Source organism: Opisthocomus hoazin, chromosome 19 (genome assembly GCF_030867145.1).
Source record: "Opisthocomus hoazin isolate bOpiHoa1 chromosome 19, bOpiHoa1.hap1, whole genome shotgun sequence".
In the NCBI taxonomy this organism is placed as follows: domain Eukaryota; kingdom Metazoa; phylum Chordata; class Aves; order Opisthocomiformes; family Opisthocomidae; genus Opisthocomus; species Opisthocomus hoazin.
In genome coordinates, this window is record NC_134432.1 from 16,747,146 (window position 1) to 16,773,240 (window position 26,095).

Sequence of the window (26,095 nt, forward strand, 5' to 3'; positions counted from 1 at the left end):
GAAATTGCCACATTGGTATAATCAAAAAAACTGTGGTACACGTCAACTACTTTTAACAGAGCTCATTGATCACTGGCACTAAATGAAGCCCTTTCCTCATCTCACAACTGGTTGAGGATCCTGCCACATTAGAAAGTATCATTTTTCATACGTTAGGTTTGATTTTATTTTCTCTACAGGCTCTCCTCTACAGCATCTCACTTCTTGCAATTTTTATTCAAATCCGTTAAAAAAAAAAAAAAAAAAAAAGAGGTCTTGCCTTTGAGAGACTGAGGATGCGGTGTCTTGCGAGCATTTATTGCAAGACACATAATCTGCCCCAGTCTCCCAGTTCCTTCCTGGTATATTCATAACGGGAAAGTTGCATCCAGTGTAAGCATAAAAAAAAAAAAAAAAAAAAAGCAGGTTTTTCCTTTCACCACTTCCCCCACAGGTTTTGCTGAATCCACGATGAAGCAACCGAAGGGAAATTGTTCTGCATTCCTGCAAACCTACGGCTCACACACACCGAAGCTGAGCTTTGCAGCAAGTGTAATTATTTAGTGCTTGGCCACATGACTCCTCCCAAGTCCCATTATATCAGCTACACATTTTTGACATGGAAACCATGCAAAATTTCTGAACTCTTTTGCGAGGGCGGAAAAATGCCATCTAATTAGACCACATGTGCAGAGAAGCATCTGGCTCCGAGCGCAGCAGTTTACACAGCTCCTTGAGTTGTCGTGGAGACAAGCACATGACCCGCTCCGAGCTGAAACTCTGGGGCACGGCTCCAGATGCACTTCTAACGTGTTCTGACAGAGAGCAGATGGGCAGATATTTGCTGGGCCAAAACCGCCAGCTCTGCTCCCCTCCAGACCCACATGCCCTCAATGATAATTTTTATCTTGTGAAAGTCCTTCTCGTCTGCCCTGGATCCTCAGGTTTTCTCACCTAGGAAACAGAACCAAGCCTGCCAAGATTTCAATAGAGGACTCTACAAACTTCCATCCCACTTATGTAATAGTTATAAGGAGCACTACCAATTGACAAAACATTATCCAAATATTTGAAAAATCACTCATTTTGATGCTTTATTTTGGCATTCAATTCAAATCGCATTCCTGGGAAAATGCACATGAATTTCTGTGATTCACACAGTGCATTATTACATCTTGGCTGGTGAGGCTTGATGCTGTTTCAATTATTAATAAAGTAAAAATTTGCGCTACATATTCATAAGAATTGCTAATAATGACGTCTATTATTGCAGTGACCTCACAGCTTTGAGACCCTATTTTCAGATTCTTAATATTCTTTTAACTGTATGAATACATGTTTTCTGTTCCAAATTGCTTTTTAACTTTAATGCTTTAGTTCAAATTAGCTCAGCCTTCTAAGAACATCTCCAAGGGAAACAAAGTTGCCTAAAATGTAACAATCTCCTAATTTTGGTTGGAAGCCCTGTCACTCTACACAGGCATTGAACACGTCTTGCAGGAGGCACACGATCTTCTATTCATCTTAGAAGACTAATTTCCAGGGGAAAAAAAAAATTCCTTGGCTCAAACTCCCTCAGAAAGAACCACAACAGTTGTCTGCAGACTCTGAGCATCCTACAGCCCAAGATTTTCTCTGCAATGACAGGCCAGAAGCCAAGAAAACCAGGTGAGTAAGCACGAAGCACAGTAAAAGACTTGGTGCCTGCTTACTTCATCTTCCAGAAAGCCGACTACTCTGCGGGACCGGACTCAGTTCTTTCCAGTGCCACGGAGTATCTGCTTCGGGGATGCTAGGTATTTTCACGGCAGGCATCTGCCGCTGAAACCTCAAGAAAGCAGGCTACTGTGGAAAGAGTTACCACACAACCAACAAAGTATTTGTGCTGAGAAATCAGCATTTTCAACTTTCGCTGTTAAAGACTAGAATAAGCACTAACCTGAGCTGCCTTTCGAGCTCATTTGATGTATGTACATACACATTTGCTCCACATGGGCATCATCGCTTTGACCCAAATGCACATGCAAAAATGTTACATAGCTATTTTAGCACCAAAACAAATAAACAATAAAACAAATTCAATGTTATCGAAATTTATACACTAGAATGTAGTATTTACCAATAATTGCTACAGTTAAGAATCACACCAGAACACTTCATTAGCTTAGTTACTGTCTGCTATATTGATTACCACATGCGTATTTTTCCACATTTTAGTTTTAGCAGTACAAATCTACATTGTTGCAAATGCAAAAGTTGCTCATTTAAAGAATGAAACTTGCCTAACAGTGTTTTTAGCTCTGGTAATGCGATATTTGACATTCAACAGCAATTTAAATTCATTTTTCAGCATTCAACAAAACAATCAGGAACTTCTAAAAACATTTTTGTCACATACATAATAAACCCCTCACAACACATCCAACTTTCTTAAGCATAAAATCTTTGAGTGCTTAGATTTGCACCCTACACAAGTACTTCCAAAGCTTTAAAACTATTCCTAAGGTGCTAGATAGTTAACACTCTGTACTGTGGTCACTGTAAATAAGCACAATTTCAGCTAAGCAATATTGCTGTCAGAGACTCAAGGCTTTGCAGGTGTGGGCAATAATTAAAGGTTTCAGCACATCTACCTGGGTAAAGTATTTTTGCCTCCTATTCCAAGGAGGAAACCCTCTCTGTGGAGAGCAGAAGAGCTCATTAATGAGGCTAATTAGGTGTAAAGGGGGTAGAGTCTGGCATCAGCTGCAGCTTATAGTAGCTAATCATTAAGCTCTGTAATCTCTACCCCAGAACAGCAGATGATCATGTTCCTAGGTGACTGATGTTGCTAAGAAAATTTCCAGCACCTGAGTACCTGTCCAAATACTTTTTGGTGAGGCTAAAAATGCCCTTAACCCTCCACATGCCAGACAGTGGAGTTGACATAATTTCTTCACTCATCAATTTTCTAACAATTGATATCCAAAGAGATTTCAACTTGGCATGGGCCTATAATGCGATTTGTTTCAGAATTAAAAAAATAAAAATCAATGCCATCAACAGTGTATGGAAAGGAAGGCCAGTAAATAATGGCTGGTGGAGCAACATGCAAGAAGAATACAGATATGAGCAATAATGCTTGAAAAAGAGTGATCACATAAACCTCCTACAGGTTTGTGAGTTCTTGTAATTTTCTTGCATAAAGTAGTGAGGATAGTTACAATACCACAGGGATGAAAGCCTTGTTAATAAATATGTAAAATAAGGATTTCATTGTACTTATCTAATTTGAAATGAGAAAAAGGACGTAATTTCCATGGAGAGAGAATACATGAAAGCAGAGCTCAGTGCGGAACTTGTTTTGTGAAATGAATTGCAAGAATGGCAAACTATTCCAGCACCTCAACATGAATTTTTGAGTTGGTCAGGCAGAACAGACCCTTTACTGGCAACCTGCTACTGTCCTTTTTATCCTGCAACTGCAGCAACAGATTTGAATCAAAAAATGTTAGACTCAACTCAAATTCAACAAGAAATAGAGTATTTTCTCTACTGCAGTTATTTTACTGCCTGATGAAATGGCTTGTAGATCCTTGAACTACTCTTGAATGAACACTAAAGCAAAACCTCTCAAGCACCTTAGTTATAACTCTTGAGTTATTAAAACCGGTACATTTTAAAGGGTGCATTTTCATACTGACCAAGGAACTAAACTGCAATTCTGTACAGCTCACCAGACTGCAAATATGATTAAATCAGCATATTTAGCTGACCCTTGTTGTCACTGGAACGGAACAAACACCTCAGTTTCCTCTATTTCTATTTAATAACTGAAATGTTCAAGGAGTGAAAAGAAAAATGCCTTGCAAAACCAGAAAGATGAGCAAGTACTCAGCATCCGAAACCAGTTCTTGCTTTTTCTTTCTTACTTTATGACAAGTTACATAATTCTTTAGCAACATCTCCCTTCCAGTGGTTGATAGCCAAAAATAGGATAAAGCAAAAAAAAAGTGATGAGAGGAGTTGCAAACCACAATTTTGGAACACAAGGGCCACAACTGATCACGTGGAAAGTCCATCTACCTGGTGGTCTGGCTCCAATGCAGTCATAAGCAGATGTTCAGGAAAGACAAGGAAGGCAGAAAGCCTGAACGCTGTTTTTCCCTTCAGACTCTATCAGACTGAGATCTTAATCCCAAGAAATTTACTGAGTCTGCTGTTGCTTGTGTATTAAATAAACCCAGACAGAGGCCTCTCACAAGTATCTCTCCAATTTCCCCCCAAACCAATACAAACTTCCTCAGTATCACTCGATACAGTGTGTGCCAGGATTACTACCTATTGTACAAAGAATAGCTCCTTCTCATTTATTTCGAATCTTTGCTGTTACAAACCTCACTTGATTGCCCACAGTTTTTCTATACTGGAAGAGACAACCAGAAGTCACACCCTATCCTCCTCCTTCAAATTGTCAGGGAGAGCTTTTCCTGCAAACAATCCTACAAAATTGTCTGACATTCACAGTATCTCCAGTATTCAAATAACCAGATTAGACACTTTATGGGGGAAAATGTGCACTGATGTCTGTAAGCAAGAGGGAAGTGTGTTTAGCAATCAGGGTAAGTACACACAAGCATCTGAAATAAACAGCAGAAGGGGCAAAACAGAACTACATTGCATTTTAGTCAACAGCAACAAACTTTGTTTGCCTGAAGTCTAACTCACCACCACAATCACGTACGTCCCAAGGTTGGTCTGCAGAGACAACAAAAACTGTTCAGAGGAGTGATTCCAAGATTTGGCACTATTTCTGCATTGTTTTAATGTTCCTGACAAGTGCTCCATTGTTTCTTAGCCATGTACACACTTCATTTCTGTAATTAGCTGTCAGAGCAGGCCCAACAGCAACTTCGTATTGTCTGCTCAAATCGTATTAATGAAATGCAATCCACTCAGCTGTCCTGAATGCATATCTGTAATTGCGTTAAAGAGAGAGGCTGGGGACATCAGCAAACTTCAGCTTCTGAACAGGGCATTACGATCAAGCACGTTAATCCATTATTTCTTAGAGATTTGACAACCAATTAATATTACAGGACTTCCTATACAGCAATAAGGACTGAAGATCTGACATTACGGTGTTTTTAAGTGTAAAAAGTGACTTTTCAGACTCTGGGATATCAAAGTAAAAGGTGTGCATAACATTTGTGAATGCAACACCCTTACAGGCAGAAAGGCAAGAACTGCAGGTTGCAGTAGGTTTTGTATTTGAAGATTCAGCACCTGTCTGTTGAAACCTAAATGTAGAACACTCTGCATACACTACACCAAGCATAAGTAAAATTCAATAAAAACCGAGATCTTTATCAAATACATTGGTTTTTAAGACGTCTTATACGACTATTAGAATCGGCATTCCCAAAGAATACAAAATGCTGTTGATTATTTCTGGTTGTAAACTAATAGTTGCCAGTCAAGTCACTATACCAGTTTCTGTTTCATGCTTTCCGTCACCAAAGACTTTCCCAAAGAACAACATTTGGACAAGATGAAAAACAAGAAAAACACATAAGGGAAATGTCCTGTGGGTATATAAGTCTTCGGAAAACTTTCATGTCAGTTATGACTGCAAAATTGCTATTAAAATTTAATTAAAATTGAACACAATAAGCTATGACAAGATAATGGATGGGAAACGCAGCTTTAGGGCAGAGCAAGGATATCTAGAACTCTGGCTAGGCGCGATGCTTTATTTTTGGTTATGTTTGGCAACTATTCTTGAGATTTCTGAAACACATCTTAATTATAATGATCTACAGAAATTCACAGAAAAGAACAGCACTGTATTTCAGTTATCTCAAGATCTGCAACATATGCCAAATAAGTAAGACATTTTCAGGCCTCCAGTACCATCTAGTCCTTCATTTCATTCATGTTCACACTCACATCAAAGAACACTCTTTTTCAACTAAAAAGCCCCTGCAAGCCCCTCCCAAATCACCAAGTATTTTGTCTTATCTGTAAATAAAATACATTTATTTCCTCACACAGGTAGAAATTCATTGAATATAATTCTTTGATATATCTTTCTTTTCACTGAACAGCTGGAGTAAGCAATGTACTTGTACGATTTACAGCTTCCCAAACGCATTCAGAGCAAAGCCATGCCACCTCCATCTCCACATTACTTTTAAGAATCTAGTATAAGTTACTATCTCTGAGTAATACTTAACGCCAAATAGGACACTTGAATAGAGTAATGGGAATAACAAGTGTTACACTTTTAAAATCAACAGCATATATGTATGTATACATAAAGGAGGCATATAATTACTCACATGGTATCTGCCATAAAATTTATTATATAAATCACAAAACTAAATACTGCATCAGAAATTATTCAAAAGAGAGCTATGCTTGGACATGAAAGTAACCTTTAAGGAGTTAAAATGTCCTCAACTACAAGTCAAGTTGAAACTTATTTAATTAGGTTCTGTATTTGAAAAAAAATGAAATAAATTCTTTCATTAACTAAACCAAACTCCCTTAAAGGCAACAATATGTTCCTTCTCTGTCAGGACAGAGCGCAATGAAATCTTTATTTTAATTGGGGTTAGCTAAGGGGCCATTTGGCTTCAGATGCTTTGTTTATCAGCCCTAAGCTTTACAGCTTAACCAGTACTTGAAATATTTTATTACAGAATTATTTCATTTAAAAAAAAATTAAAAAATACACTCTTCCAAGTAGTTTTATATAGAGATAACTTTAAATGTGCATTTTGAAAACTGGAAGTTCAAGTCAAAGGTATTTCAAAAGAGAACACTGACTTCCTTTTGCATTATTGTGATATAGGTCTCCTTTATAAATGCCCTGTTGTAATGGTTTCTGCATCATGCCCTTCCCTAAGCAACCAGCAAAGATGCAGCTGTAGAACAATGGATCTCTCCATGGTGATGGCTACGGTGAAGCAACCAAACACACCTCATTTTTGTATTTTGTCACAACCACACTTCCTTTGTTGTAGACAACGTTTCAGAACCCTTCCCACCGTGTGGATTTCCATCTCGTCACTAACTGGTGCTGCAGGAAACAAGGAAGACTCTGCAATGCCTGAGAACTCAGAGACAAATCTTTCGTGAGAATAAAAATCACACTTTATATAAAGCTCATTCAAAGGCACAGCTTACTTTCCTTATTTTTCTAAACAGCTTTGAACTTCATATGAAAACCTTGGAGTCCTGGATCTGAAAAGCATGGAGTTATCAATTCAATAACAAAGAAAATGAATTCTTATTAACAGATGACACCTTTTTCCTGTAATAAACTAACTTAGAAATATCAGATATCTTCAGTAATACAGGTACCGAAAATTTCATGGAAAACAGCTATCACAGGAATGGACAGTGAACAGGAACTCTACAAAAACATAGCCCCAGTTCATTCCAAATTGCAGGAAAAATAAATGAAATAATCCAGAACAATTCCCTGCTTTATTGTGAGGATCAAGCTTAGACTTGATTTTGGATTTATTCCTTATTAAACCTCCAAGCCTTAGGAGTTCTCCTAAAACTAAAATAAAATGGAAAAAGAGAAAAAAGAAAACTCCAAGTCTAATTTCCACAAACAAAATACAGTATTATGGTATTTTCATATTCTTTTCTCCTGTGGTATCACTAAAACTCGATCTGTCAGATACTATCTTCTTTTCCAAAATTATTAAAAACTATTTCACATAATTTCTAGTTGTCTTCTGGAAGATACTGGTGTTACGTTGCTAATAGTTTTATACACATTACATAATACAGCACACTACATACATTATTTAAGATATAAAAACTATGCCAACAGTATTTTATTAAGTCCAGTTTAACAATGTGGTTTTATTTTTAAAACAAATTTACTGTCTTTCTTTTGTTTTCAGAAATAAAAGCATAGCTGCTGAATCTGAAAGAATAAAGCTTAATTCAAACAAAACATTGAGTTCTGTGCTTCCCATTATGCTACCTTAAAGAAAGTATAACAATTTAAAATTAAATATATTATTCATACCTTTTAAAAATTTTTCTCTAGATAGCTTTTTGCATATCTTCTCTGTACTGTTCCCTCGTGAAAATTATAATAAAATGAGCTGCTTCTGCAACTTCTCAGCAGGTATTTTGATTTGAGAGTAATCACAGTTTTCTCTACAATATCATTTATGTCCTGATCATCTAACAAATAAGTACAAGACTTAAATCGATGTCAATATGTATACTTCTCTCTAACAATGCAAACTAATTGTATATCTCTAAACGAGAAAAATGTTTATTAAAAAAACCCAAAACCTAGTGAATATACCAACTATTGAGTTCAAAGCAAAGACACCACATGTGTCTAAATAAATATCAAGGAAGTGTCAGAGGTAAATGAGGAGAGACCAGGTGAAGTGTGTGTGATGTGTTAATTGTATTCAAAAAAAATAATAGAGCAAGACAGAGAAGCTGAACTTCCAATTATCATAATGGTATCTACTTCACAACACATTTTCAAACTTGAAAGAGACATTTTAAACCATAGGAATTCTGAGCAGAATACCTCCAGCTGTGTTCTGCATAAATCTTGCACGCTGTACATACACAGTTTATTTAAATACCAAGTAAAGTTATGACTTACAAAATACATATTTCAGTCACAATAGAGTATCTGTCATTGCCAAAAGCTGCTACTCATTGAATGAAAGGAACAGAAAACAATGAATTAAATCAGAAAAAGATAAGAAAAGACAGAATCTTTTCATTTGATGTTTTACTAGACTGAAGTAGCATGTATTTTAAAAAGAATGCATTTATCAGCTCTCTGTAGAGTTCATGTTTTTGTGCTCCCCAAAATAGAATAAAGACAAAAAAATGTGCTCCTCAACGTTAATAATTTTTGCCTATATAGCATTTTGGTCACGAGCCAGAATTTCTCTTTCACTAATGCTCTGCCCATACCAAAATCAACATATTCGTGAAAAAATGTTGCCCAATTCTCTGATGACATGCAAGAGCCAAACCAGAAAAGCAGCTTAGTCCCTTTCTGTATTTTCCCGTTCCAGAAGCCTTAAGCAAGTAGCAATGAATGCCCTGGCAAGCAATAGCCCCATCCCTCCCCAGGACTGAAGAACCCCGATGACAGCAAGCACACTGCTGAAGCTACATTCACAGGTGATTTCGCTAAGCCCCAGGGCAGTATCAGAATATCTCACTGTGATTCTGAAGAAAGGTACAGCTCTGAATGATAGCAGGTCTCCTACGCTGTCTGCCATGGAAAGCAATCAAACTGAACTGTCAATTATGTCACGCACACAAATGTCTCATTCTGTCTTTAAGCATCGAGCATTTTAGGATTTCATTGTACAAGCTCTATCACCTATCTATGCAAATCATTACAAATAATTTTGATTTACTGCCTCTCACTTTACTCTTCTTGTACTATAAGTAGACAAACTCTATGCTCGAATTCATGCACAATCTGTAATGCACACAGTGAAAGACCAATGGCATGATTTTTCTATTATGAGGCTCTAATAGTTTGTTCCTAACCTGATTAAATATTCTAATTTTTATAATTATTTCATCAAGTTTGCCTGCTACTGAAGTCTACTTTACAAATCCAAATACCAAAATCTCCTCTACTACCTCCTTTCAAGGAAGTCATACTTTCTGTTCAACGGTGCAGCTGCTCATGCGAGTGAGAATGTACATCTCCCTCTTTCCCCCCCTGCCTGAATGGTCTTTTGAGGTGGGGATTTTTAGGGGGTTGGGCTTTTTAGGGGGGGAGGGGGAAGGTGGGATTGTGTGTGTTGTTTTGGTTTTTTTTCCTAATACCAAATGCAATTTGTTCACAGCTCATTTAAAAAACACACAGTCACTGAGTGTCTTACACAGAAGCTGAATTCAACGGTCACGTTATTTCATGCTTGGTGTTTGTTTACTTGCCTCATTGTTCTACTCTAAGTCCCCTGCGCTTTATTAGTTCAGGAAATATCTTCAACTTTTCCTGCATGGAGGCATTTGCACACTGCTTCATTGCTTGCTGCGGCTGTGCACTCTCAATTATAAATAAAGTATCAGGAGAAAACGCAATAAAAACACAGGCAAAAGTCGGTCTAAAATACACAAACAAAGGCTTGAAACAAATTGAGAAGGAACAAAAACAAGTGTACAAAATAGCACAAAAACCAGAGAATCAGGTGTGAAAAGCACAGACAATTTATCAGTCAAATGTACAAATCCTTTCACAGTAAGGCTGAAGTATCACGGCGCTGCTCCTCACTATACAGCTTTCCCCGGTAACAGGAAGATTTAGAGGCTTCTGAACAAAGCTACTCTTCTTTCTGCAGCACCGACACAGAAGACACAAGAGTGACCCTGCCCAGTCTGAAGGCTGAACATGTAGTTTCTACGGAGGCTGCAAGTTACTTACACAGTGAAACACAAGATACCTCTCTTGCTCACAGCTTCCAACAAACTAAGATACCACAAAAACTTAAATATCAGCATGAAACAAGTAAACATCAACAATCTCAAGAGCAGTCCTGTGAACATCAGCATTCTGGAAACCACATTCACAGGAACTTCACGTTTCCCCTGTTCTTGCTGTCAGTGCACTGCAAGACGCAGAGCGCACAGTCCCTCACTTTGGGCAATGCTTGTAGGCTGAAGTACAAAACCATTCCCGTGCTGGTTTGGGGGGTTTGGGGTTTTTATTTGTTTGGGTTTGCTCGTTTGTTTTTTGGTGGTTGTGGTGGTTTCATCCTGGTGTTTCATTTTGTTTTTGTTTTTTTTTCTTTAACACATATGATGGACAGGAAAGTTTGACTAAATCTTTTACAACAGAAATGCCCTATTCAGCAGATGGTCATGCTAACTTTCTCAAATACTACTTTTCATTACCTTTCCTTCAGATTCTCAGTTTTCCCCCTCTATGGCGGCATACAAAATTGTACAACACAGCATCTTATAACAGTTTGGAAATTACAAAACAATTCTATTTACTACATAACAGACTGCTACAAGAGATTAAAGAGAATGTCTTTTCAGTTTCATTAACATATGTATATCTCAACAGACTTAGATGTAGAATATTAAATGCATTCTGAAGAACAGTAAATGCTTGTTAGAAAAAGAGCCATTTTTAAGTTTTAAAACAGCAAATGCTGAAACTTGTCTATAGCAACAGTCATGCTCTGAGACACAACACAGCAACAGGACTGAAACGAAAACACAAACCACACAGAAACAAACAAAACTGTTTTTCCCTAATAGATCTTTTTCAGTCAGTGATTTTGAATTCTGGGTAGTATGTCTTTCAGAACACTTTCCATAAGCAGTAAAACACAACAATAGTTACAGGTAGCTTCTAAGTGAGACTGTCAAAATCTAGGGTCTTCAAAACACCACAAAACAGAGAATCCTCATACCAGGAAAAAAAAGTCTTAAGTTTCAGTTCTAGAATATACAGAAATTCAATTTATCTCAGTCTTTGTCATATAAAAATCAGGTTTTACGTACTGTCACTGTCCATGCCACTGTTATTGTCTACTCCTATCTGTTAGTAAAGTCATCAGGATGAGAGTTAGAAATTACCATCATTTAGGCAGTACTCGACTGTCTGCACAGGCATATATTCAAGAGTCAACAGCAACCGAACAGGAAAACAGTAAAGATGGGTGGGAGACAATGTGTATTAAATATGCATCAGCACTAAATTTTAAAGGAGCACAACAAAATTACAAGTAAAACAAAAAGCACTGTTTTATATGCTCCTGCTCACTGTTTGCCCTGCAGTTTGGGGTTTTTTTTAAATAAGTCTGTACACCTGTAACAGAAGCAATAGCAATCTCCCTTCTTCATTTTTCTCTACATATGGACAAACACTCCTAAACCCCTGACCTATTGAGACAACTCTGGTGAAAGGGAAGGATCTACTCTGTACACAATACATACCTTTAAAACACAGATGGGGGGGAAAAAAAGCCATGCAAAAGATGGATATGTAGAGGAAGTAAGGGGGATGTGGCAATTACTGGGAGTTGGAAACAACTATTTACTCTTCCACTGAATAACTTAAAAAAATAATTCACCATGGCAACAATCATACTTCATAGTAGATAAAGCACTGAATGCTACAAAGCCTTTTCAAAATGAATTATGCACCAGTATGTAACATGCACTTTTTTTTATGTTACTGCACGCATATTCCAACAAAATTTCCTTTTTGACTCATCTGGCATTTGCTTTTTCACTCTGCACCACACACCATCTACTTTTCTGACTCCTGACCCACTCAGATCCTTACTGAAGGAATTTATAGTGTTAGTCTGGGCAAGTGATTGATATAAAATAATGAATACAGTGGCCTTATGTCATGCCATCACACCGCTGCTTTAATATCTTCCTGAGAAATGTATCAATTTGTGTTACTGGGATCATGGTATTATGAATCTGTAAAGCAAAAATCCTTAGTGGTGTAAGAACCTGAAAGAGATAAGTAAACTGTCCTCTTAAAACACTTTGAAACTCCCACTGTTGTTGGGGACCTAAGTATCTATGGGACTAATCTTAACTTTACCTCTGTTTAAATTCATGGCCAAGGAAGGTAAAGAACAGCTGTCTTCTAAAAGCCCACACAGTTCTTGGCCAGCAAATACACGATGCCAGAGCAACATCAATACTTCAGTTCATTATAGTTAGCTGCAGTACCGTGGATAATAAAAACCCATTCAGAGCTCATACAAGGAACAACTCCACCAATATTGATGAAATGTTAAACATAATACCCTGGGATAGTAGGAAATTGCAACTGTGCAAGTGGATTTGTGAAAAAATATTTACTTCTGCAGAAGTAAGACAGCAATTCAGTGGCTGCACCAGTGTATAGATACCAAGAATAGTAACAACTGCTAAGGCAGATTCTCTAGTAAAAGGTTACAATGAATACAGGAAATTACAACATTAATTTTTAATGCATGCTTGTCAAGCTGTGTCCTGTCCAGAATGCAGGTGCTTTGCTTTTAAAAATGCCTTAAGTGCTACGTTGCACCCCATTTCCTACAAAATTTTGAGGAACTTTTACGTCTCATTTGAAAGTGATCCCATGTCCCAAGGTTAAAATTCAGAATAAATTTACCCAGAAACACTAAAGTTTCTAGAGTTCAGTTGTGCAGTACCTCCGCAGCATAGCACGATCGAGTGTATGGCAAGATCCACGCCACGATATTGACCCTACAGCAACCCAGATTGTGAGGAAGGAATTCATAACAGGGATGGAATCAAAACTAATACCTACTGACAATATACAAGGTAGCAACACATCTTAAGTGTACTGCACTGCAAGATCTTTACATCAATACAGTGTTGGAAAAAAGAACAGGAGAGCATCCTCGTGCTTCCTCCTCGCTGACCGAGCGCTGCAGCAGGTACTTGGTGCAAGCAGCATCAGGTAGGCTGCGTCCCCTGCAGACACGGAAGGACGGACGGCTGGCTAAGCCCGAAGGAGAGCGCAGCGGGCAGCGCCAGGGTCTCCGGAAGGGCTGCATCACAGCAGCACAGACGCATGGCCGCAGCACGGACAATCAAACAAGTGCTGTCTTTAGCAGAATGGAGAATAGAAACTGTCAAAAGGGAGCAAGGGGATAAAACGATTCTCCTGAAATGTCTTTACACCCTTGCACGGAGGCAGGGAAGTTATCCACTTTTTTTAAGGAAAAAAAGTTGGAAATACAATAAAGGAGACATCTTTTTTTAATTATACGCCCCTTATGAAAGTATAATATCCTACACTTCACCAAGATGTCCCTATACCATTCCAGAACTATGACAAAAACACAAACTGAGAAGACTTATTACATTATTTCCTTAAGTTGAAATGAATGTTATGTTGAAAGTTTACTTTTTATTTCCTCCTATTCACGACGGCTTTTTTCCCTGCCATTGCTCAACTTGCATCATATTAACAGAAAATTTGTGTCAAAGTTACAATTACAAAAAATGGTAGTCTGTTGTTTTGCCTATTTAGAATTCAAATATAAATTATCAGGCTCTGATAGGACAACAGACCTAAGGCAGTCATGTATACATAAAAACATATATAAGTACATTTGGCGTAGTTCAGCTGGAATATATAATACATATATGAGTTTCATTAAGTAGTTTCATATTAACATTAGAAAACGTTTCATGATGTCTTAAACACATTGTTATCCACTTCCTAAATTAGCAAATCACTTCACCAATGAAAGCACATAAAAAGTATGGAAGCAGGAAAGTACATTGATTCTGTCCTCCCAGATTTTCTGTTTACTCCTAAGTGGATGCATCTGAAGAATATTTAGGGTAAATTTCAACCAAATCAATTCAGAACAATCAAAGTTAATCAGAAATTATCCCCTTATACAACTAATGATTGCTCAGGCTAATAAACCTGAATGAGACTGAATAACTAATCATGAAGACATAAAAGAAATTAATTGACGCTTCACTGAAGAGATTCACTTATCAGTAATTTCCAACACACTCAAGTTAGTGCTGATAACTGTTTATGATCCTAGTTCAATCGGAAAGATGTAGGTTGTGTAGAATTTTCTACAATATGATAATGTTACATAATACAAGAGTTTACTAAAAGCAGCACCCACTATCAGAATCACTGCAGTACCACGGTTATGTTTCATTACCAGCATCTTAAAGCTTTCGTAAGCTCTCAACTACTCTTCCATGTTTTACATGTAATGGAAAAACAGTGGATGTTTTAAACTACAACAACATATCTCCTCAGTTTGAGACAGAGGTCGACAGTTTCATTCTTGTGGGAAACATCACAAAGCAGAATGACACTATTTTCAAGGAATCTGCAAAAAGTGACAGTTACTGGCCGTGCCTTTCCAGGGCTGAAAGCAACTAAAAAAAAAATTTAAAAAAAAAATCCCTGAATAAAATCTAAATCAATCATAAGATGCTAAAGTCCTGTTTTTCTGTATTTTTTCATTTTATCAACATTGATTTCACAGTGTCCTCACAAACAATTTAATTTCACTTTTAAATCCATCCAAGCTCCATTTGCCCTCTTCCCCTCCCCCACTATTTTGAGACTTTGTTTAGAAACAGTGCAAATTTTGATACTTCGCAAGTCACCAGCGACACCCCCTCAGCCCTGGACAAAGGTAACAGCACCGTTATTACCTCATTCCCATTCATTCCCAAACCGAGGGAAGGGCATCTCAGGGAGGCCAAAGCAACGAAAGATTTTGCTGGGCAGACCTCAAGAACATAGTACGAGCCAAGCAATAAGGAATATACTTCTTGCTACAAGTAATGCAACTGTATTAATTGTTTCACCTCCTCAGAGACATTGCCACGAATCAGAGACGTTGGTGCCACAGACTGGCACATACTGCAAATACTCACAGGTGTTATAACTGTGTATGGCCAGTATAAAATATGGAAAATTATTAATATCTAGAATATTCACAATCCACCAAAATCAGGTTTACATGGATTTTATAAAAGAGAGAAAGGACTAGATTTGGGTCACATGACAACAGACATAAGAAACCATTTTACAAAGAATGCAGAATTCATCACCCTAATAACTAGATTCATAAATCCATAATAACTACAATAGCCTTTTAAGAGCAAATCGGGACATCCTGATGCAAATCCGAACACCAGAACCTCATGCACAGATCTGTCTCTTCAGCGGTTTACCAGAAACCAAACGGGCTAGTTCAGCTCCTGCTGCGTTACAGACCTCGCCCCGCAGTGCACCACGTACACCGCGTCGTGACAGAGACGGCAAATTCTCCAGTGCCTCCACAGAAGAAGTTACCAATGCAAAACAGCAAGTCAAAGAGAAAACTACCGGCAGGAGCACCGAGATGCTGATCTCTGTTTGGGTTATGGATGTTACAATTGCCCTGCCCTCCTCAGTTATCCACACAAAAAGCAGCAGCACTGCAAAAGAGAAACAGGCACAGAAGTTTTCACCTTACTGTGTATTTACACCAGTGAAACACAGAGAACAGGCACCAAGACGTGGAAATAGAAACGGCTGTTCAGAATACGCGGATTTTAAAGCCAAGTGCAAGTAAAGAAGCTTTTCCACTCTGTCCGGCTGGAAAATGTTGTGTGAGGCACACAGAGCTCCCCTTGCAAAGCTCCCGGCAGTGACCACGTACCCGGAGACCAGCCAGCAAGCTCGTCATCCGAGCAGACCGCGCGGCAGACTCGGAGCCTGCTGCTGGACCCCCATGGCCAGGCGAGGCGAGCAGCACCGGCCCGGCTCAGGCCAGCCGCACCGGCACCCCGCGCCCGGCACCCCGCGCCGTCCCGCACCCGCCCTCGGCCGGCCCGAGGCGGGAGCTGCCCGCCGAGCAGGGGCAGGCAAGACGGCGGAGGCCAGCAGGGGGCAGCAGCGGGCAGCTCACGGCCGCACGCAGCGACGCGCTCGGCCCCGCCCCGCCGCCGGCCCCGGCCCGCGCACGGCGGCGGCTGAGGGAGAGCGGCTGCGGCCAACCGGCCCCTGAGAGCGCGATACAGACAGCAAGAAATCGGGAATTGAAACGAAAGAGTCATTCAGTGCACAAAATGCTCAGACTGGTGCCACAGGTCGACATTCAAGTAATACTCACACAGCCAACAATCTGCCTCAACGCAGCCAAGCAAACGCCCGGCTCCGGCCGTGTTTCACTGTCCCGACCAGCAATAGCGCTCTGCGGAGACCGTACGAGCACCACCCGCAACTCTTCCACACTTAAAGTCTGGCTTCACGCAGCCACAGCAGACACGTACACACAGCAGGAAACACAGCCGAGTTAGTTACTCTTACAGCAGTCTTACCCTTAGCCCAGCAGACCGTATTATCCGGGTAAGTTTTTTGATGCAAAAGTTCTAGTTACTGAAGGCCTGAAAGTCCGCAACAATAACTCCTTCGTTGTGGGGGTACTGGTTCATACATACACTACATAACCTTGTATCCTTAGAGTAAAAGCTGCTCAACAGAGTAAGAGCTCTTCTGACGCTTAAGCGTAATGGGAATTTAAAGTCTGCTCTGTGACTGGGCCTACAGAGAATAATGACAAATATCTTCACAGCATTTATCCCAAAAAGTCAACTCATGCCAGATGAGATGGTCTATGAAATTAAATTCTCTTATGAGACAAGAACTACGAAAGGAGGAAAAGCTGCTGCTGCTTTGAATTTATTTCCTAATTATCAATCATTTCAAAAGGTCAGATTTCTTGAGTTATGGGACGTCAAATGCAAAGAACTACATCATGTTCAGTATCGCTTATGCCCCATATTTACGCCAACATGTGAAGGTGATAAGAGAAAAAACCTCAATGGAAATATTTGAAAATATGTTCTTTTCCTAGCAGCTATTTCTTCCATTTGCTTTTCTATTTGCCTCAGACACATCAAAATGATTTTATTTGCAGCTGTTACACCAGTAGCAGTTTCAAAATTTTTTTGTCAAACAGACATTAAAATTTTAAAGCAAATTACGACAGCCACTGTGGTCTTTGTGGATTCTGATACATCAATGGAGAGCAATCAAAGAGTTGCTGCACACACTTAAATATTCTTCTGCTATTCAACAAGAAACTCCCGTCATTCCATATTTATACAAGAAGATGAGTGTCATGACCACTCTGAACACCTGTTAGTATATAATCCACAAACCGAGCTGATCAGAGGACAGGAAATAACAATGAACATAATTGCGGTGTAGGAGATGGAATTACGAGAGGGTAGAGAAGACTATTTCCAAACGCAGCATTCGAAGTGCAGCACAGCAGAGAAACACGGGGCTTTAAATTGCAAGATGCCTTACTAATTGCCAGTTACGACACTTTGTTATTAAATTACAATCCCATTTGCTTCTGTGAATTTAGCAAGTACATTTCCTAATTGGTTTACTCATTACACACTATTGTTTGGAGTTTTGCTGCATCTTCTTAAGATCAGGTTTTCCAAGGGTTTTGAACTAATTTTTAAGTGCGATGTTCCTAAGAGTAACAAGAGCCTCTCAGTAATTGCATTTACTGTTGGCACACTCTGAAACGGAAGTGAAGTACAAAGCAGTTGCATGACCTGTCCAATACCTCCCAGGATGTCTGTGGCAAACATGGAAACAGAATGCAGGTTGTTTGACTCTGACATGTTCAGTACATGAAACATTTGCAAATAAAATTTTCTTTATCAAAATCTTAATACTGAAATGTATAATCAGAAAGTAAATTTTTAATTTATGAAAGGACTACGGAAAGAAAGCTCTGAAAGTTTCCACTTCCTGATTATTAAAATTGGATTTTATGACATATTTGTACAATTACGTTAATAAGTTTTCCTCGATGGAATGGTAAGTAAACCAATTTCTTCTACTTCCTCAGGTTAGCTGTCCCTTGAAGTTGCACCTTATAGGGGTGTGCCATTGTCAACGTATTTCAAATGTTCATCCTTAACATTCAGCCTTCAAAATACCAGATGGTATCTCCAGAAAAGCAATTTAAATTTTTATTTTTCTCCATAAATCCCTTAACTAGTTAATCTCACACAGATATCCAGGCAAAGCATACACCAATATTCCCAGAGTTGCCTGGCAACTACTGGGAGGAGCATTGGAGAACAAGGAAGCCTGCATGGATGAAGAGAAGTCAGTGTCTCCCAGACATGGATAAAGGAGGCTTACAGCCAGCGTGCCTTGCTGGTTTAATTTTTGTTATTTATATGGACAACATTTTAAATACTTCCCACTCTTCCACCTTTTAAATGTTTTAAAAGCCCAGTACTTACACCCAGACATACACACACAAGTCAATACAATTGATTTTTTCCACACACGATACATGGATTCCCCCAGTAACATGTGGAAGGGCTCATGCTGACTTCAGAAGTTATTTTTGAACCCTGAATATGAATTGTTGGAATGACGCTTTGCTGGTGATAACTGGACTGTCTAAAACTCAGACTCAGCTATTCACCCTTCTGGTTTTAAAAATAACAGTGAGACAAACTACAGTACTGAAGAGACTTCAGTTACTGCAGCATCCTCAGCCTCAAGAAACACTATGCCTGTAGTCCAACTTCTGGTTTTCTCCTTTAACATCATGATTAAAATTAGATTTATTACTTTTCTGCATACCAGATCTCTTCATTAATCCTCACAGAGCCGGAGAATGCAAAATACAACACCTCTTCTGAACCAGTAAGTCTTCGTTCTCACTCCACTCCTTCAGCTTCCCCACTCACACTCAGAACTCATCTTGGCATCTCCCAGTGGTATTCAAGCTCTCCATTGCTACCACAGATTTTCTGTTCTGCCTCCAAATTTTTGCAGATGAGACACGAGGGCATTAAGACAAAAGCAGGTTTTGTTCTCTACAGAGATCTTCCTGTTAAGCAGCCATACGTCTAAGCAGCAGTAGTTCAAATGGTCCTGTGAACACCACACTGAGATTTTGTCACTGCATTTGACTTGCATGTGTGCTAGTTTCCTCTGCTTTAGAAACAGGCAACATGAAATAGTTTGAAAATATTCTATGGATCACTCTGCAGCTAGTACTTTTCATCCCCCACATTTCTGGGACATATCTCATGAATTACACCTTAATTTTCCTCATACTATTTACTTTGTCTATCAAAAAAATGTACACACTTTAGAAGGAAACCCCTAAGTACACAGTAGCAAAAGCAGAGTGTCACAAAATGTGGAAATACATTAGTTTGGCTGGACTGACTTGTATTGAAGTCCATGAGGCTACTTGCAGTAGAAGCAATAAAACCCAAGATCAAGTACAGATAAATCCTTCCCTCACTCAGATGGCACTTAATTGCTCCTAAGTAGAGATTAGCTGTGAACCAGAAGCAAGAGATTGAATTTCCCTAACAGAACATCTATCATCAGTAGTTACAACTCCAGACTTTCTTCCTGTTTCTGTAAAAGCACAATTTCTTTACTAACTCTATTACATTCTTAAACTCCATGATTCCATAAATTTGCATGTTTCACAGTTGAGCATATATTGTGTAACAAGTAGTATATATTTTACTACCTTTAAAAATAATACAATGAATACCCAAGGTTTTGCAGTGAGAGAAAACGGTCAACTCTGCACTACCCTGCTATGATCATTCAATTTTTACTTTTTTTATCATCTCTCTTCTAACTTAACTGTCTTCAAAAACAAGCAACATCCATACCTTTGCATCAGAAGTTTTCTCCCTGTGTGATTGATCATACTTGTTGCACTTCTTTCTTTTTTGAAGACTGCAACACTCTTTTCAGTACTAGTGGGCCAAAGAGCCACAATGTTGACCTTAGTAAAGTAAGTTATACTACACTTTGCATTCTTGTTGGCTTTTTTCCCCACTACAGCTGCAGATATACATCTTATGCCTACTAATTTCCTACTTACAGGTTCAATTTTCAGGGCATTTCTGTAGCTCCCAAAAAAAGACGCTTGTGCTTTTAGAAACGCTCTTGCAACACCATCTCCAGTGGTTGTAGAGACTTTCTTCAATCTGTTCTTCAGTGCAGAAACCTGAAATCACACAACAGGTCTAGATCACTCCCATATCACAAACAAAGCTTAACGCATTGGGGCACAGCTAAACGAAAAACGCAATAACCACAACAGCAGTTATGACAGAAAGTGACACTGTGAATTCAGAGTTGAATTTTTCAGTTCTAAAAGCATTACTTTTCAAGCTATTTGCTTCTCTAAGATATGATTGGATTCTATTCAGAAACCAACAGGAAAGTAAGAGCTCCATTTCAGTCTTCCCTCTTACTTAAAATCCGCCGTTAACAGGCTGTTGAGCACTCTTCTAAAGGTAGTCCAAGAAGTTCGGCGTCATTCTTGATTAGACTCCGTGAAAGAATTTCATCTGAATTAATTCAAACATCAGACTAATAGAGAAACTGTTCTGCATAATCAGGCCATCCGTCACCACCAAGGCTAAGAACAAGTTCTGTAGGTCTGAAAAATTTGTTTGGCACAAAAATAAGGGTTGTTTGTTTTTTTTTTTTTCTTTTAAGGCTATATTCCTTTGTATTTCAGAGACTTAATGCAAAATAACAAAATGGGAGTTTTATTTATGAATGTGTTGGGTTCCCTTGGCCGGCACCCAGACACCCACCGAGCCGCTCGCTCGCTCCCGCTCCTCAGGAGGGCCGGGGGAGAAAACACGAAGAAAAATCTCGTGGGCCGAGATAAAGACAGGGAGATCACTTACCAATTAGCATCACGGGAGAAACAGACTCGACTTAGGAAAATTAATTTAATTCATTGCCAATTAAAATAGAGTTGGATGGTGAGAAACAAAGGCAGAAACTCCAACACCTTCCCCCCTCCTCCCCGCGTGGCGCAGGGCGATGGCGTCCCGGTCAGTCTGTCACAGCTCCTCTCTGCGCCTCTTCCCCCTCACGCCGCCATTCTGCCCTCTCTCACGCCTCCAGAGTGCTCTCCCCCGGGCCCAGCTGTGCCGGAGCCGGCTGGAACCGGCTGGGACCCGCCCCGGCCTCTCCTCACAGAGGCCCTGCAGCCCCCGCCGACGCCTCACCACGGGCGCCCAATGCAATCCAGAAAACAAACCCGGCGGTTGTGTAGGAGTCTCAGATTAACGACGACGTGCTGTCCTTCAGAATGGTCAGCAGCTCCTGAAGTGTTTTTTTTTTTTCTTCCTGTTTATCAGGAGACGGAAGGCGCCCGGGCGCGGGCCGGCTCCTCTCTCCACCGCCATGGCCCTTCCCCTGCTCTGCGGAGGTGTTTAATCACCTCAGGATTCGCGGAGCTGCACTTGAGGCAAGCACAGCCCTAACGGCCTCATTGCCATTTACAGAGACACTTATCGATCACAACTTAGCAAATATCACCTCAACGAGCGGGCAGAGTTAAAACTACCACGATCCAAGTTACCGGCATATTCTTTGTCTTCTGTGGACACCAAGGGCTAAAGTTTTAGAGATTATCCATTACTGTTCTCTGTGCTTCAGAATCTCTCACGCACACAAGAAGGTTGTGACTTAGTTTGATGTCTCTTTTCTAGTGCAAAGAGCTCAGTAACTACTGAAGGAGGGTTGTGTATCTATACATTATTGTTAGTGACAGCATTTTTCTTTCCCAAACACAAGCTGGGAAGGAGATAAAAAAAACCTTTCAAAGACTAACATCAAGCTTGCTGCACCTGTGCTGCAATGGTTATAGGTTACGTTAAATCATTAACAAATCATTATGTCAGCAGCAATTTTTTGGTGTTGCAGACAGCACCAGGACAAGCTGAGTTTTTGAGACGGATCTCACACAACACACAGCAATACAAACCCAACACTCGGGGCCCGGATTCTTGAAAGAAATTCAACTCGTGCCTTTAAAGGATGCGGTCATGCCACGTGCTGAACCCGCGTTTGATGCGCTATCTCACACAGAAGTCAAGAGGAGCCACAATTTCAGAAGGAGAGCAGAAAGCCAGGAAACCCCTCATCAGCTTGATTTGCAGAACATCATGAATGACTCCATAAATATCCATACTATTAATTTAATAGAAATAACTCCATCAATAAGTAGCAACTCTTCCTTCTTCAAATGCTAATCAGGGTAGCTCTATATACTCCACACTATGCAAGAAACATTGTAGAAATATTATCTACAGAGTAAGCAGATTCTGTTGCAGTGAACATAACTGTGCTTTCTGAGAGTATGAACACCTCATAAAATATAAGCTGATGGTTCAAATGTTCAAATTAACCCTCCCCCCACCCTCCAGCTCTTAACAAAGGCTTATTCTGGCCTTATCCATATCTCCAAAATCCCGCCAGATGAGTTTTTCCTACCCGCCTGCCTTAGGAGCAAGTGGCAGGCTGATTTTACTGAACAACTGCTCGTGAGTGCTCCAGTTCTACCCCTCCTGCGAGCACATCCTCACCTCCTCCTTCAGGAGTCTGAGATTTGGGGAGGGCAGGGAAGTGACTCCTCATCTTGCCATACAGGTGGTAAATACATAATCTGGACCATGCACTACTTTTTCTTCTTTTAATACTAGATGTTATGTGTTTACCAAAATACTTGCAAAGCCATTTCCTTTTACATTTTCTGCAGATTGTGTTGTAGAAGGAATTTCATTACAGTTATTTAGTATAATAAAATTAAGCAAGAGCGTGTCCAGCGTTGTGAATGCTGTGGCTTATGCCAATGATCCATGCATTAATGAGCCCATAAACACATATTAACATAATACATGATAACAGACTTAGGCTATCATGGCCATAAAATAAGCTCACTCCTATTCACTGAGAGAATGTCTCTCAAGGAGCTCTGTTACTCTCAAAATGTAAAAGCTTCATCCGATTTTCAAACCCAGACAGCACACTTCTCCATGTTTGAAGGGGTCTGATGTTGCAGGGATGAAATATGCATTTATTTCCTATATTAACTTATGTAAACCATTTAAAGGTAGTTCTTAAAAGTGCAATAAAATGTCCATAGCTCTGTGTAACTTCCAAATCCATCTTAAACATTTTTATAAGTGGTTTTCTTCAAGCATTCATGTGAAGATAAAGAACTTGCCATCTGTATAGAAGGAAAAAGCTCTAGGCTTCGTTTTACAACAAATTAAAAGTTCAGAAGGCTAGTCACGGCCTTTCTGTGTTTCAGCGTCCCCATTTAGTACAGAAGCAGAATATTGATAGGTGTTTTGCTAACTCCTTAAGCTTTCAGATCATTTGCTCTCTTCTAAGACTAAATCAAATACTACAGGATGTCTGTTTTGTGTATGCACACTTTTACTCTTTCAATTAGGATTATTGCAATAGCCGTGTCGCAGCTTTTAAAAAAAGAAAATGTTAACAACAACAAATTTAAAGAGACTAAGAAGTAAGAAAAAACATTTCTTGTTTACTCTGGAATAAATTAGTACATAAGACAAAGTAGAATATACAACAGAATCATGATTGTTTCCTGCCTAAAGAGGCAGGAATACTTTAAAAAAAGAAAAAAAAAGACTGTGACCACTCAATATGAAGATTATTTCTAGCCAAACAGACACATATACATGCAGTCTACCCTAAGAGTGTTTTTAAAGAAGATTTTTATACTTCTGGCAGTTCAGGTTTAAAGGTCAGATTTAAACTATCACCATGTTTCAAAATGCAATCTGTGCAATGCAGCATAATGAAATGGTTCAGTAAAGGTGCTAGTGGAAATTCTTTTAATTAGGTCCAAGGCTTTTCAGTTGTCAACATGAATAAAGCAAGAAACATTCTATTGCAAACACAGTGTAAGAAGTAAAAATGGATTCACCTTTAAGAAAATGGTTCTGCTACAGAGCTGTAGTGTAATACTTCTTGCTGTCCTGAAAGCAGTTAATTTCCTACTAAGCGAAAAACAGTAACATAGGCTTCCTACTTGTGGTACCTTGTTAATGAATGGATATGAGTAGCATACACAACCAAATTACTGACAGCCTAAGATATTCATAGGCTAGTGCAAATTTACAATACTCTCACAGCCATCAGATATGCAAGATCTCTTTGGCGCAGTACACTGCATTGCATCAGGGCTTCATTTAATAAAAACTACAAGTTGACAGAGCGAGCTTATGCTTTATTCCTTGTAATATGAAGCTCTGACTACAACTAAGACTAGAAGATGACACTTATTTGGAAATACATGAAAAATCCATAAGGGTTGCATAAAAAAAAAAAATACTACCCCCTCTTTGCTATTCCTTGCAACACAGACGGTGGTGTAGGAGACTTGTCAGCAGCAGATGCACTTATTGTAATCACAGTCCTTAATAAATCTCTTTTTTTAATATTGACTATTTTAAAAGGAAAGTTACTTCCTAGGGCGTTCTCATGCTGCCAGATTTTCAGCAACATATCAGAAGCAGAAGGTGAAGGAGGGGCAGTTTTTCACATTTCCAATAGTCAATCAGTAACGGAGTAGTACACACCTTGATTTTCAGGGACCTGACCTGAACAGTTCAGGAAATTTGACTGCTAGCAGGTACTGCTGAGGTAAACCAGGGAAAAAAAATTACTTCATCTGATTCTGTGGGAACTGTCTCGATGCTGTCCAGAGCCTGTGACACCAATGTTAACGGGAAAGTTCCTTCACTACAGCCTATGTTCATTTGGGTCCTAGGAGTAAAAGATTAGGGAATAGTTCATTCCGGACTCCTGAGAATCAGCAGTTTAGGTAACAACGTCACTGTCATGAAACAAGCACAACTCACTGCTTGAAGAGCTAAAATAATCTTCAGACTTCATGGCACTGTTGTACTTGATTAAAAAAGCTGTTCAAAGAGAGGGGAAAAACAGCTTTAAAAATTTTCCACTGGATTAATTACCTGATGGTAAATTCACCACACAGAAGATGTTTTTCCTCACTGTTGAATGTAGATAGATACAATGCAGCAAAGTAAATTTATGTCTATTCAGCAGCACGTGAATTGCTCACTGTTCACATGAAGTAGCAAAACTGGCAGAACAGTTTGACGCAACGGCCGTTTATGGTCATGAAACTGTTGAAGACATTTTTAGTTTCTCAGATCATAAATGCATCTATTTATACTGAGACCAGTGGGGAGACACACTCCCAGAATCGCCCATCCTCCCAGGGAAGCAAAAAAAAAAAAGCAAAAAAAAGTATAATGGATTGGCTTTAGAGTCTCCCTGCTGAGATGAACAACTTGATCCACTTACAGTTCCAAGCACATGATGCATGAAAGAACTGACAGAAATTCAATTCTTGCGAAGAAGAGCAGCTGCTCTCTAGTGGTCAAAGCCAAATATTAAGCAGTCTGAAGGAAAGGAAAAGACCTAGAGGAGAATATTTCATTATCTAGGTAACTAAAATAACGGAACAAGGCTAAATAAGACATAAACACTGATCCCAAACATTAATTACACAATGCAACATGATTTAAGTTAAAGCTTTGTTGCAACAAATATTAATCCCAGCTGTATTTATGTAGCAGTTGTGAAAAAAAAATACACCATGTACGCTGTTTGTGAGCCATGCCAGTTAATTGAATTTGCTGGCAGCACTTCCTCTGCTATGCTCCAAACATCCTCCAAGATAAAATGTAGCTTTTAAATAGACCTGTGGAA

At 39.3% G+C, this 26,095-nt stretch overlaps 1 protein-coding gene across 6 annotated transcripts in view; it reads right to left on the minus strand.

The window, feature by feature from the left end:
- The window catches only part of DENND1A (DENN domain containing 1A), a 214,664-nt gene that overhangs the window by 59,308 nt on the left and 129,261 nt on the right, over positions 1 to 26,095 (minus strand). For all 6 annotated transcript variants that reach the window (XM_075439183.1, XM_075439180.1, XM_075439182.1 and 3 more), the window contains exon 13: positions 20,400 to 20,525. In XM_075439183.1, coding sequence (XP_075295298.1) covers positions 20,400 to 20,525 — 126 coding nt within the window. The remainder of the gene's footprint in view (positions 1 to 20,399; positions 20,526 to 26,095) is intronic.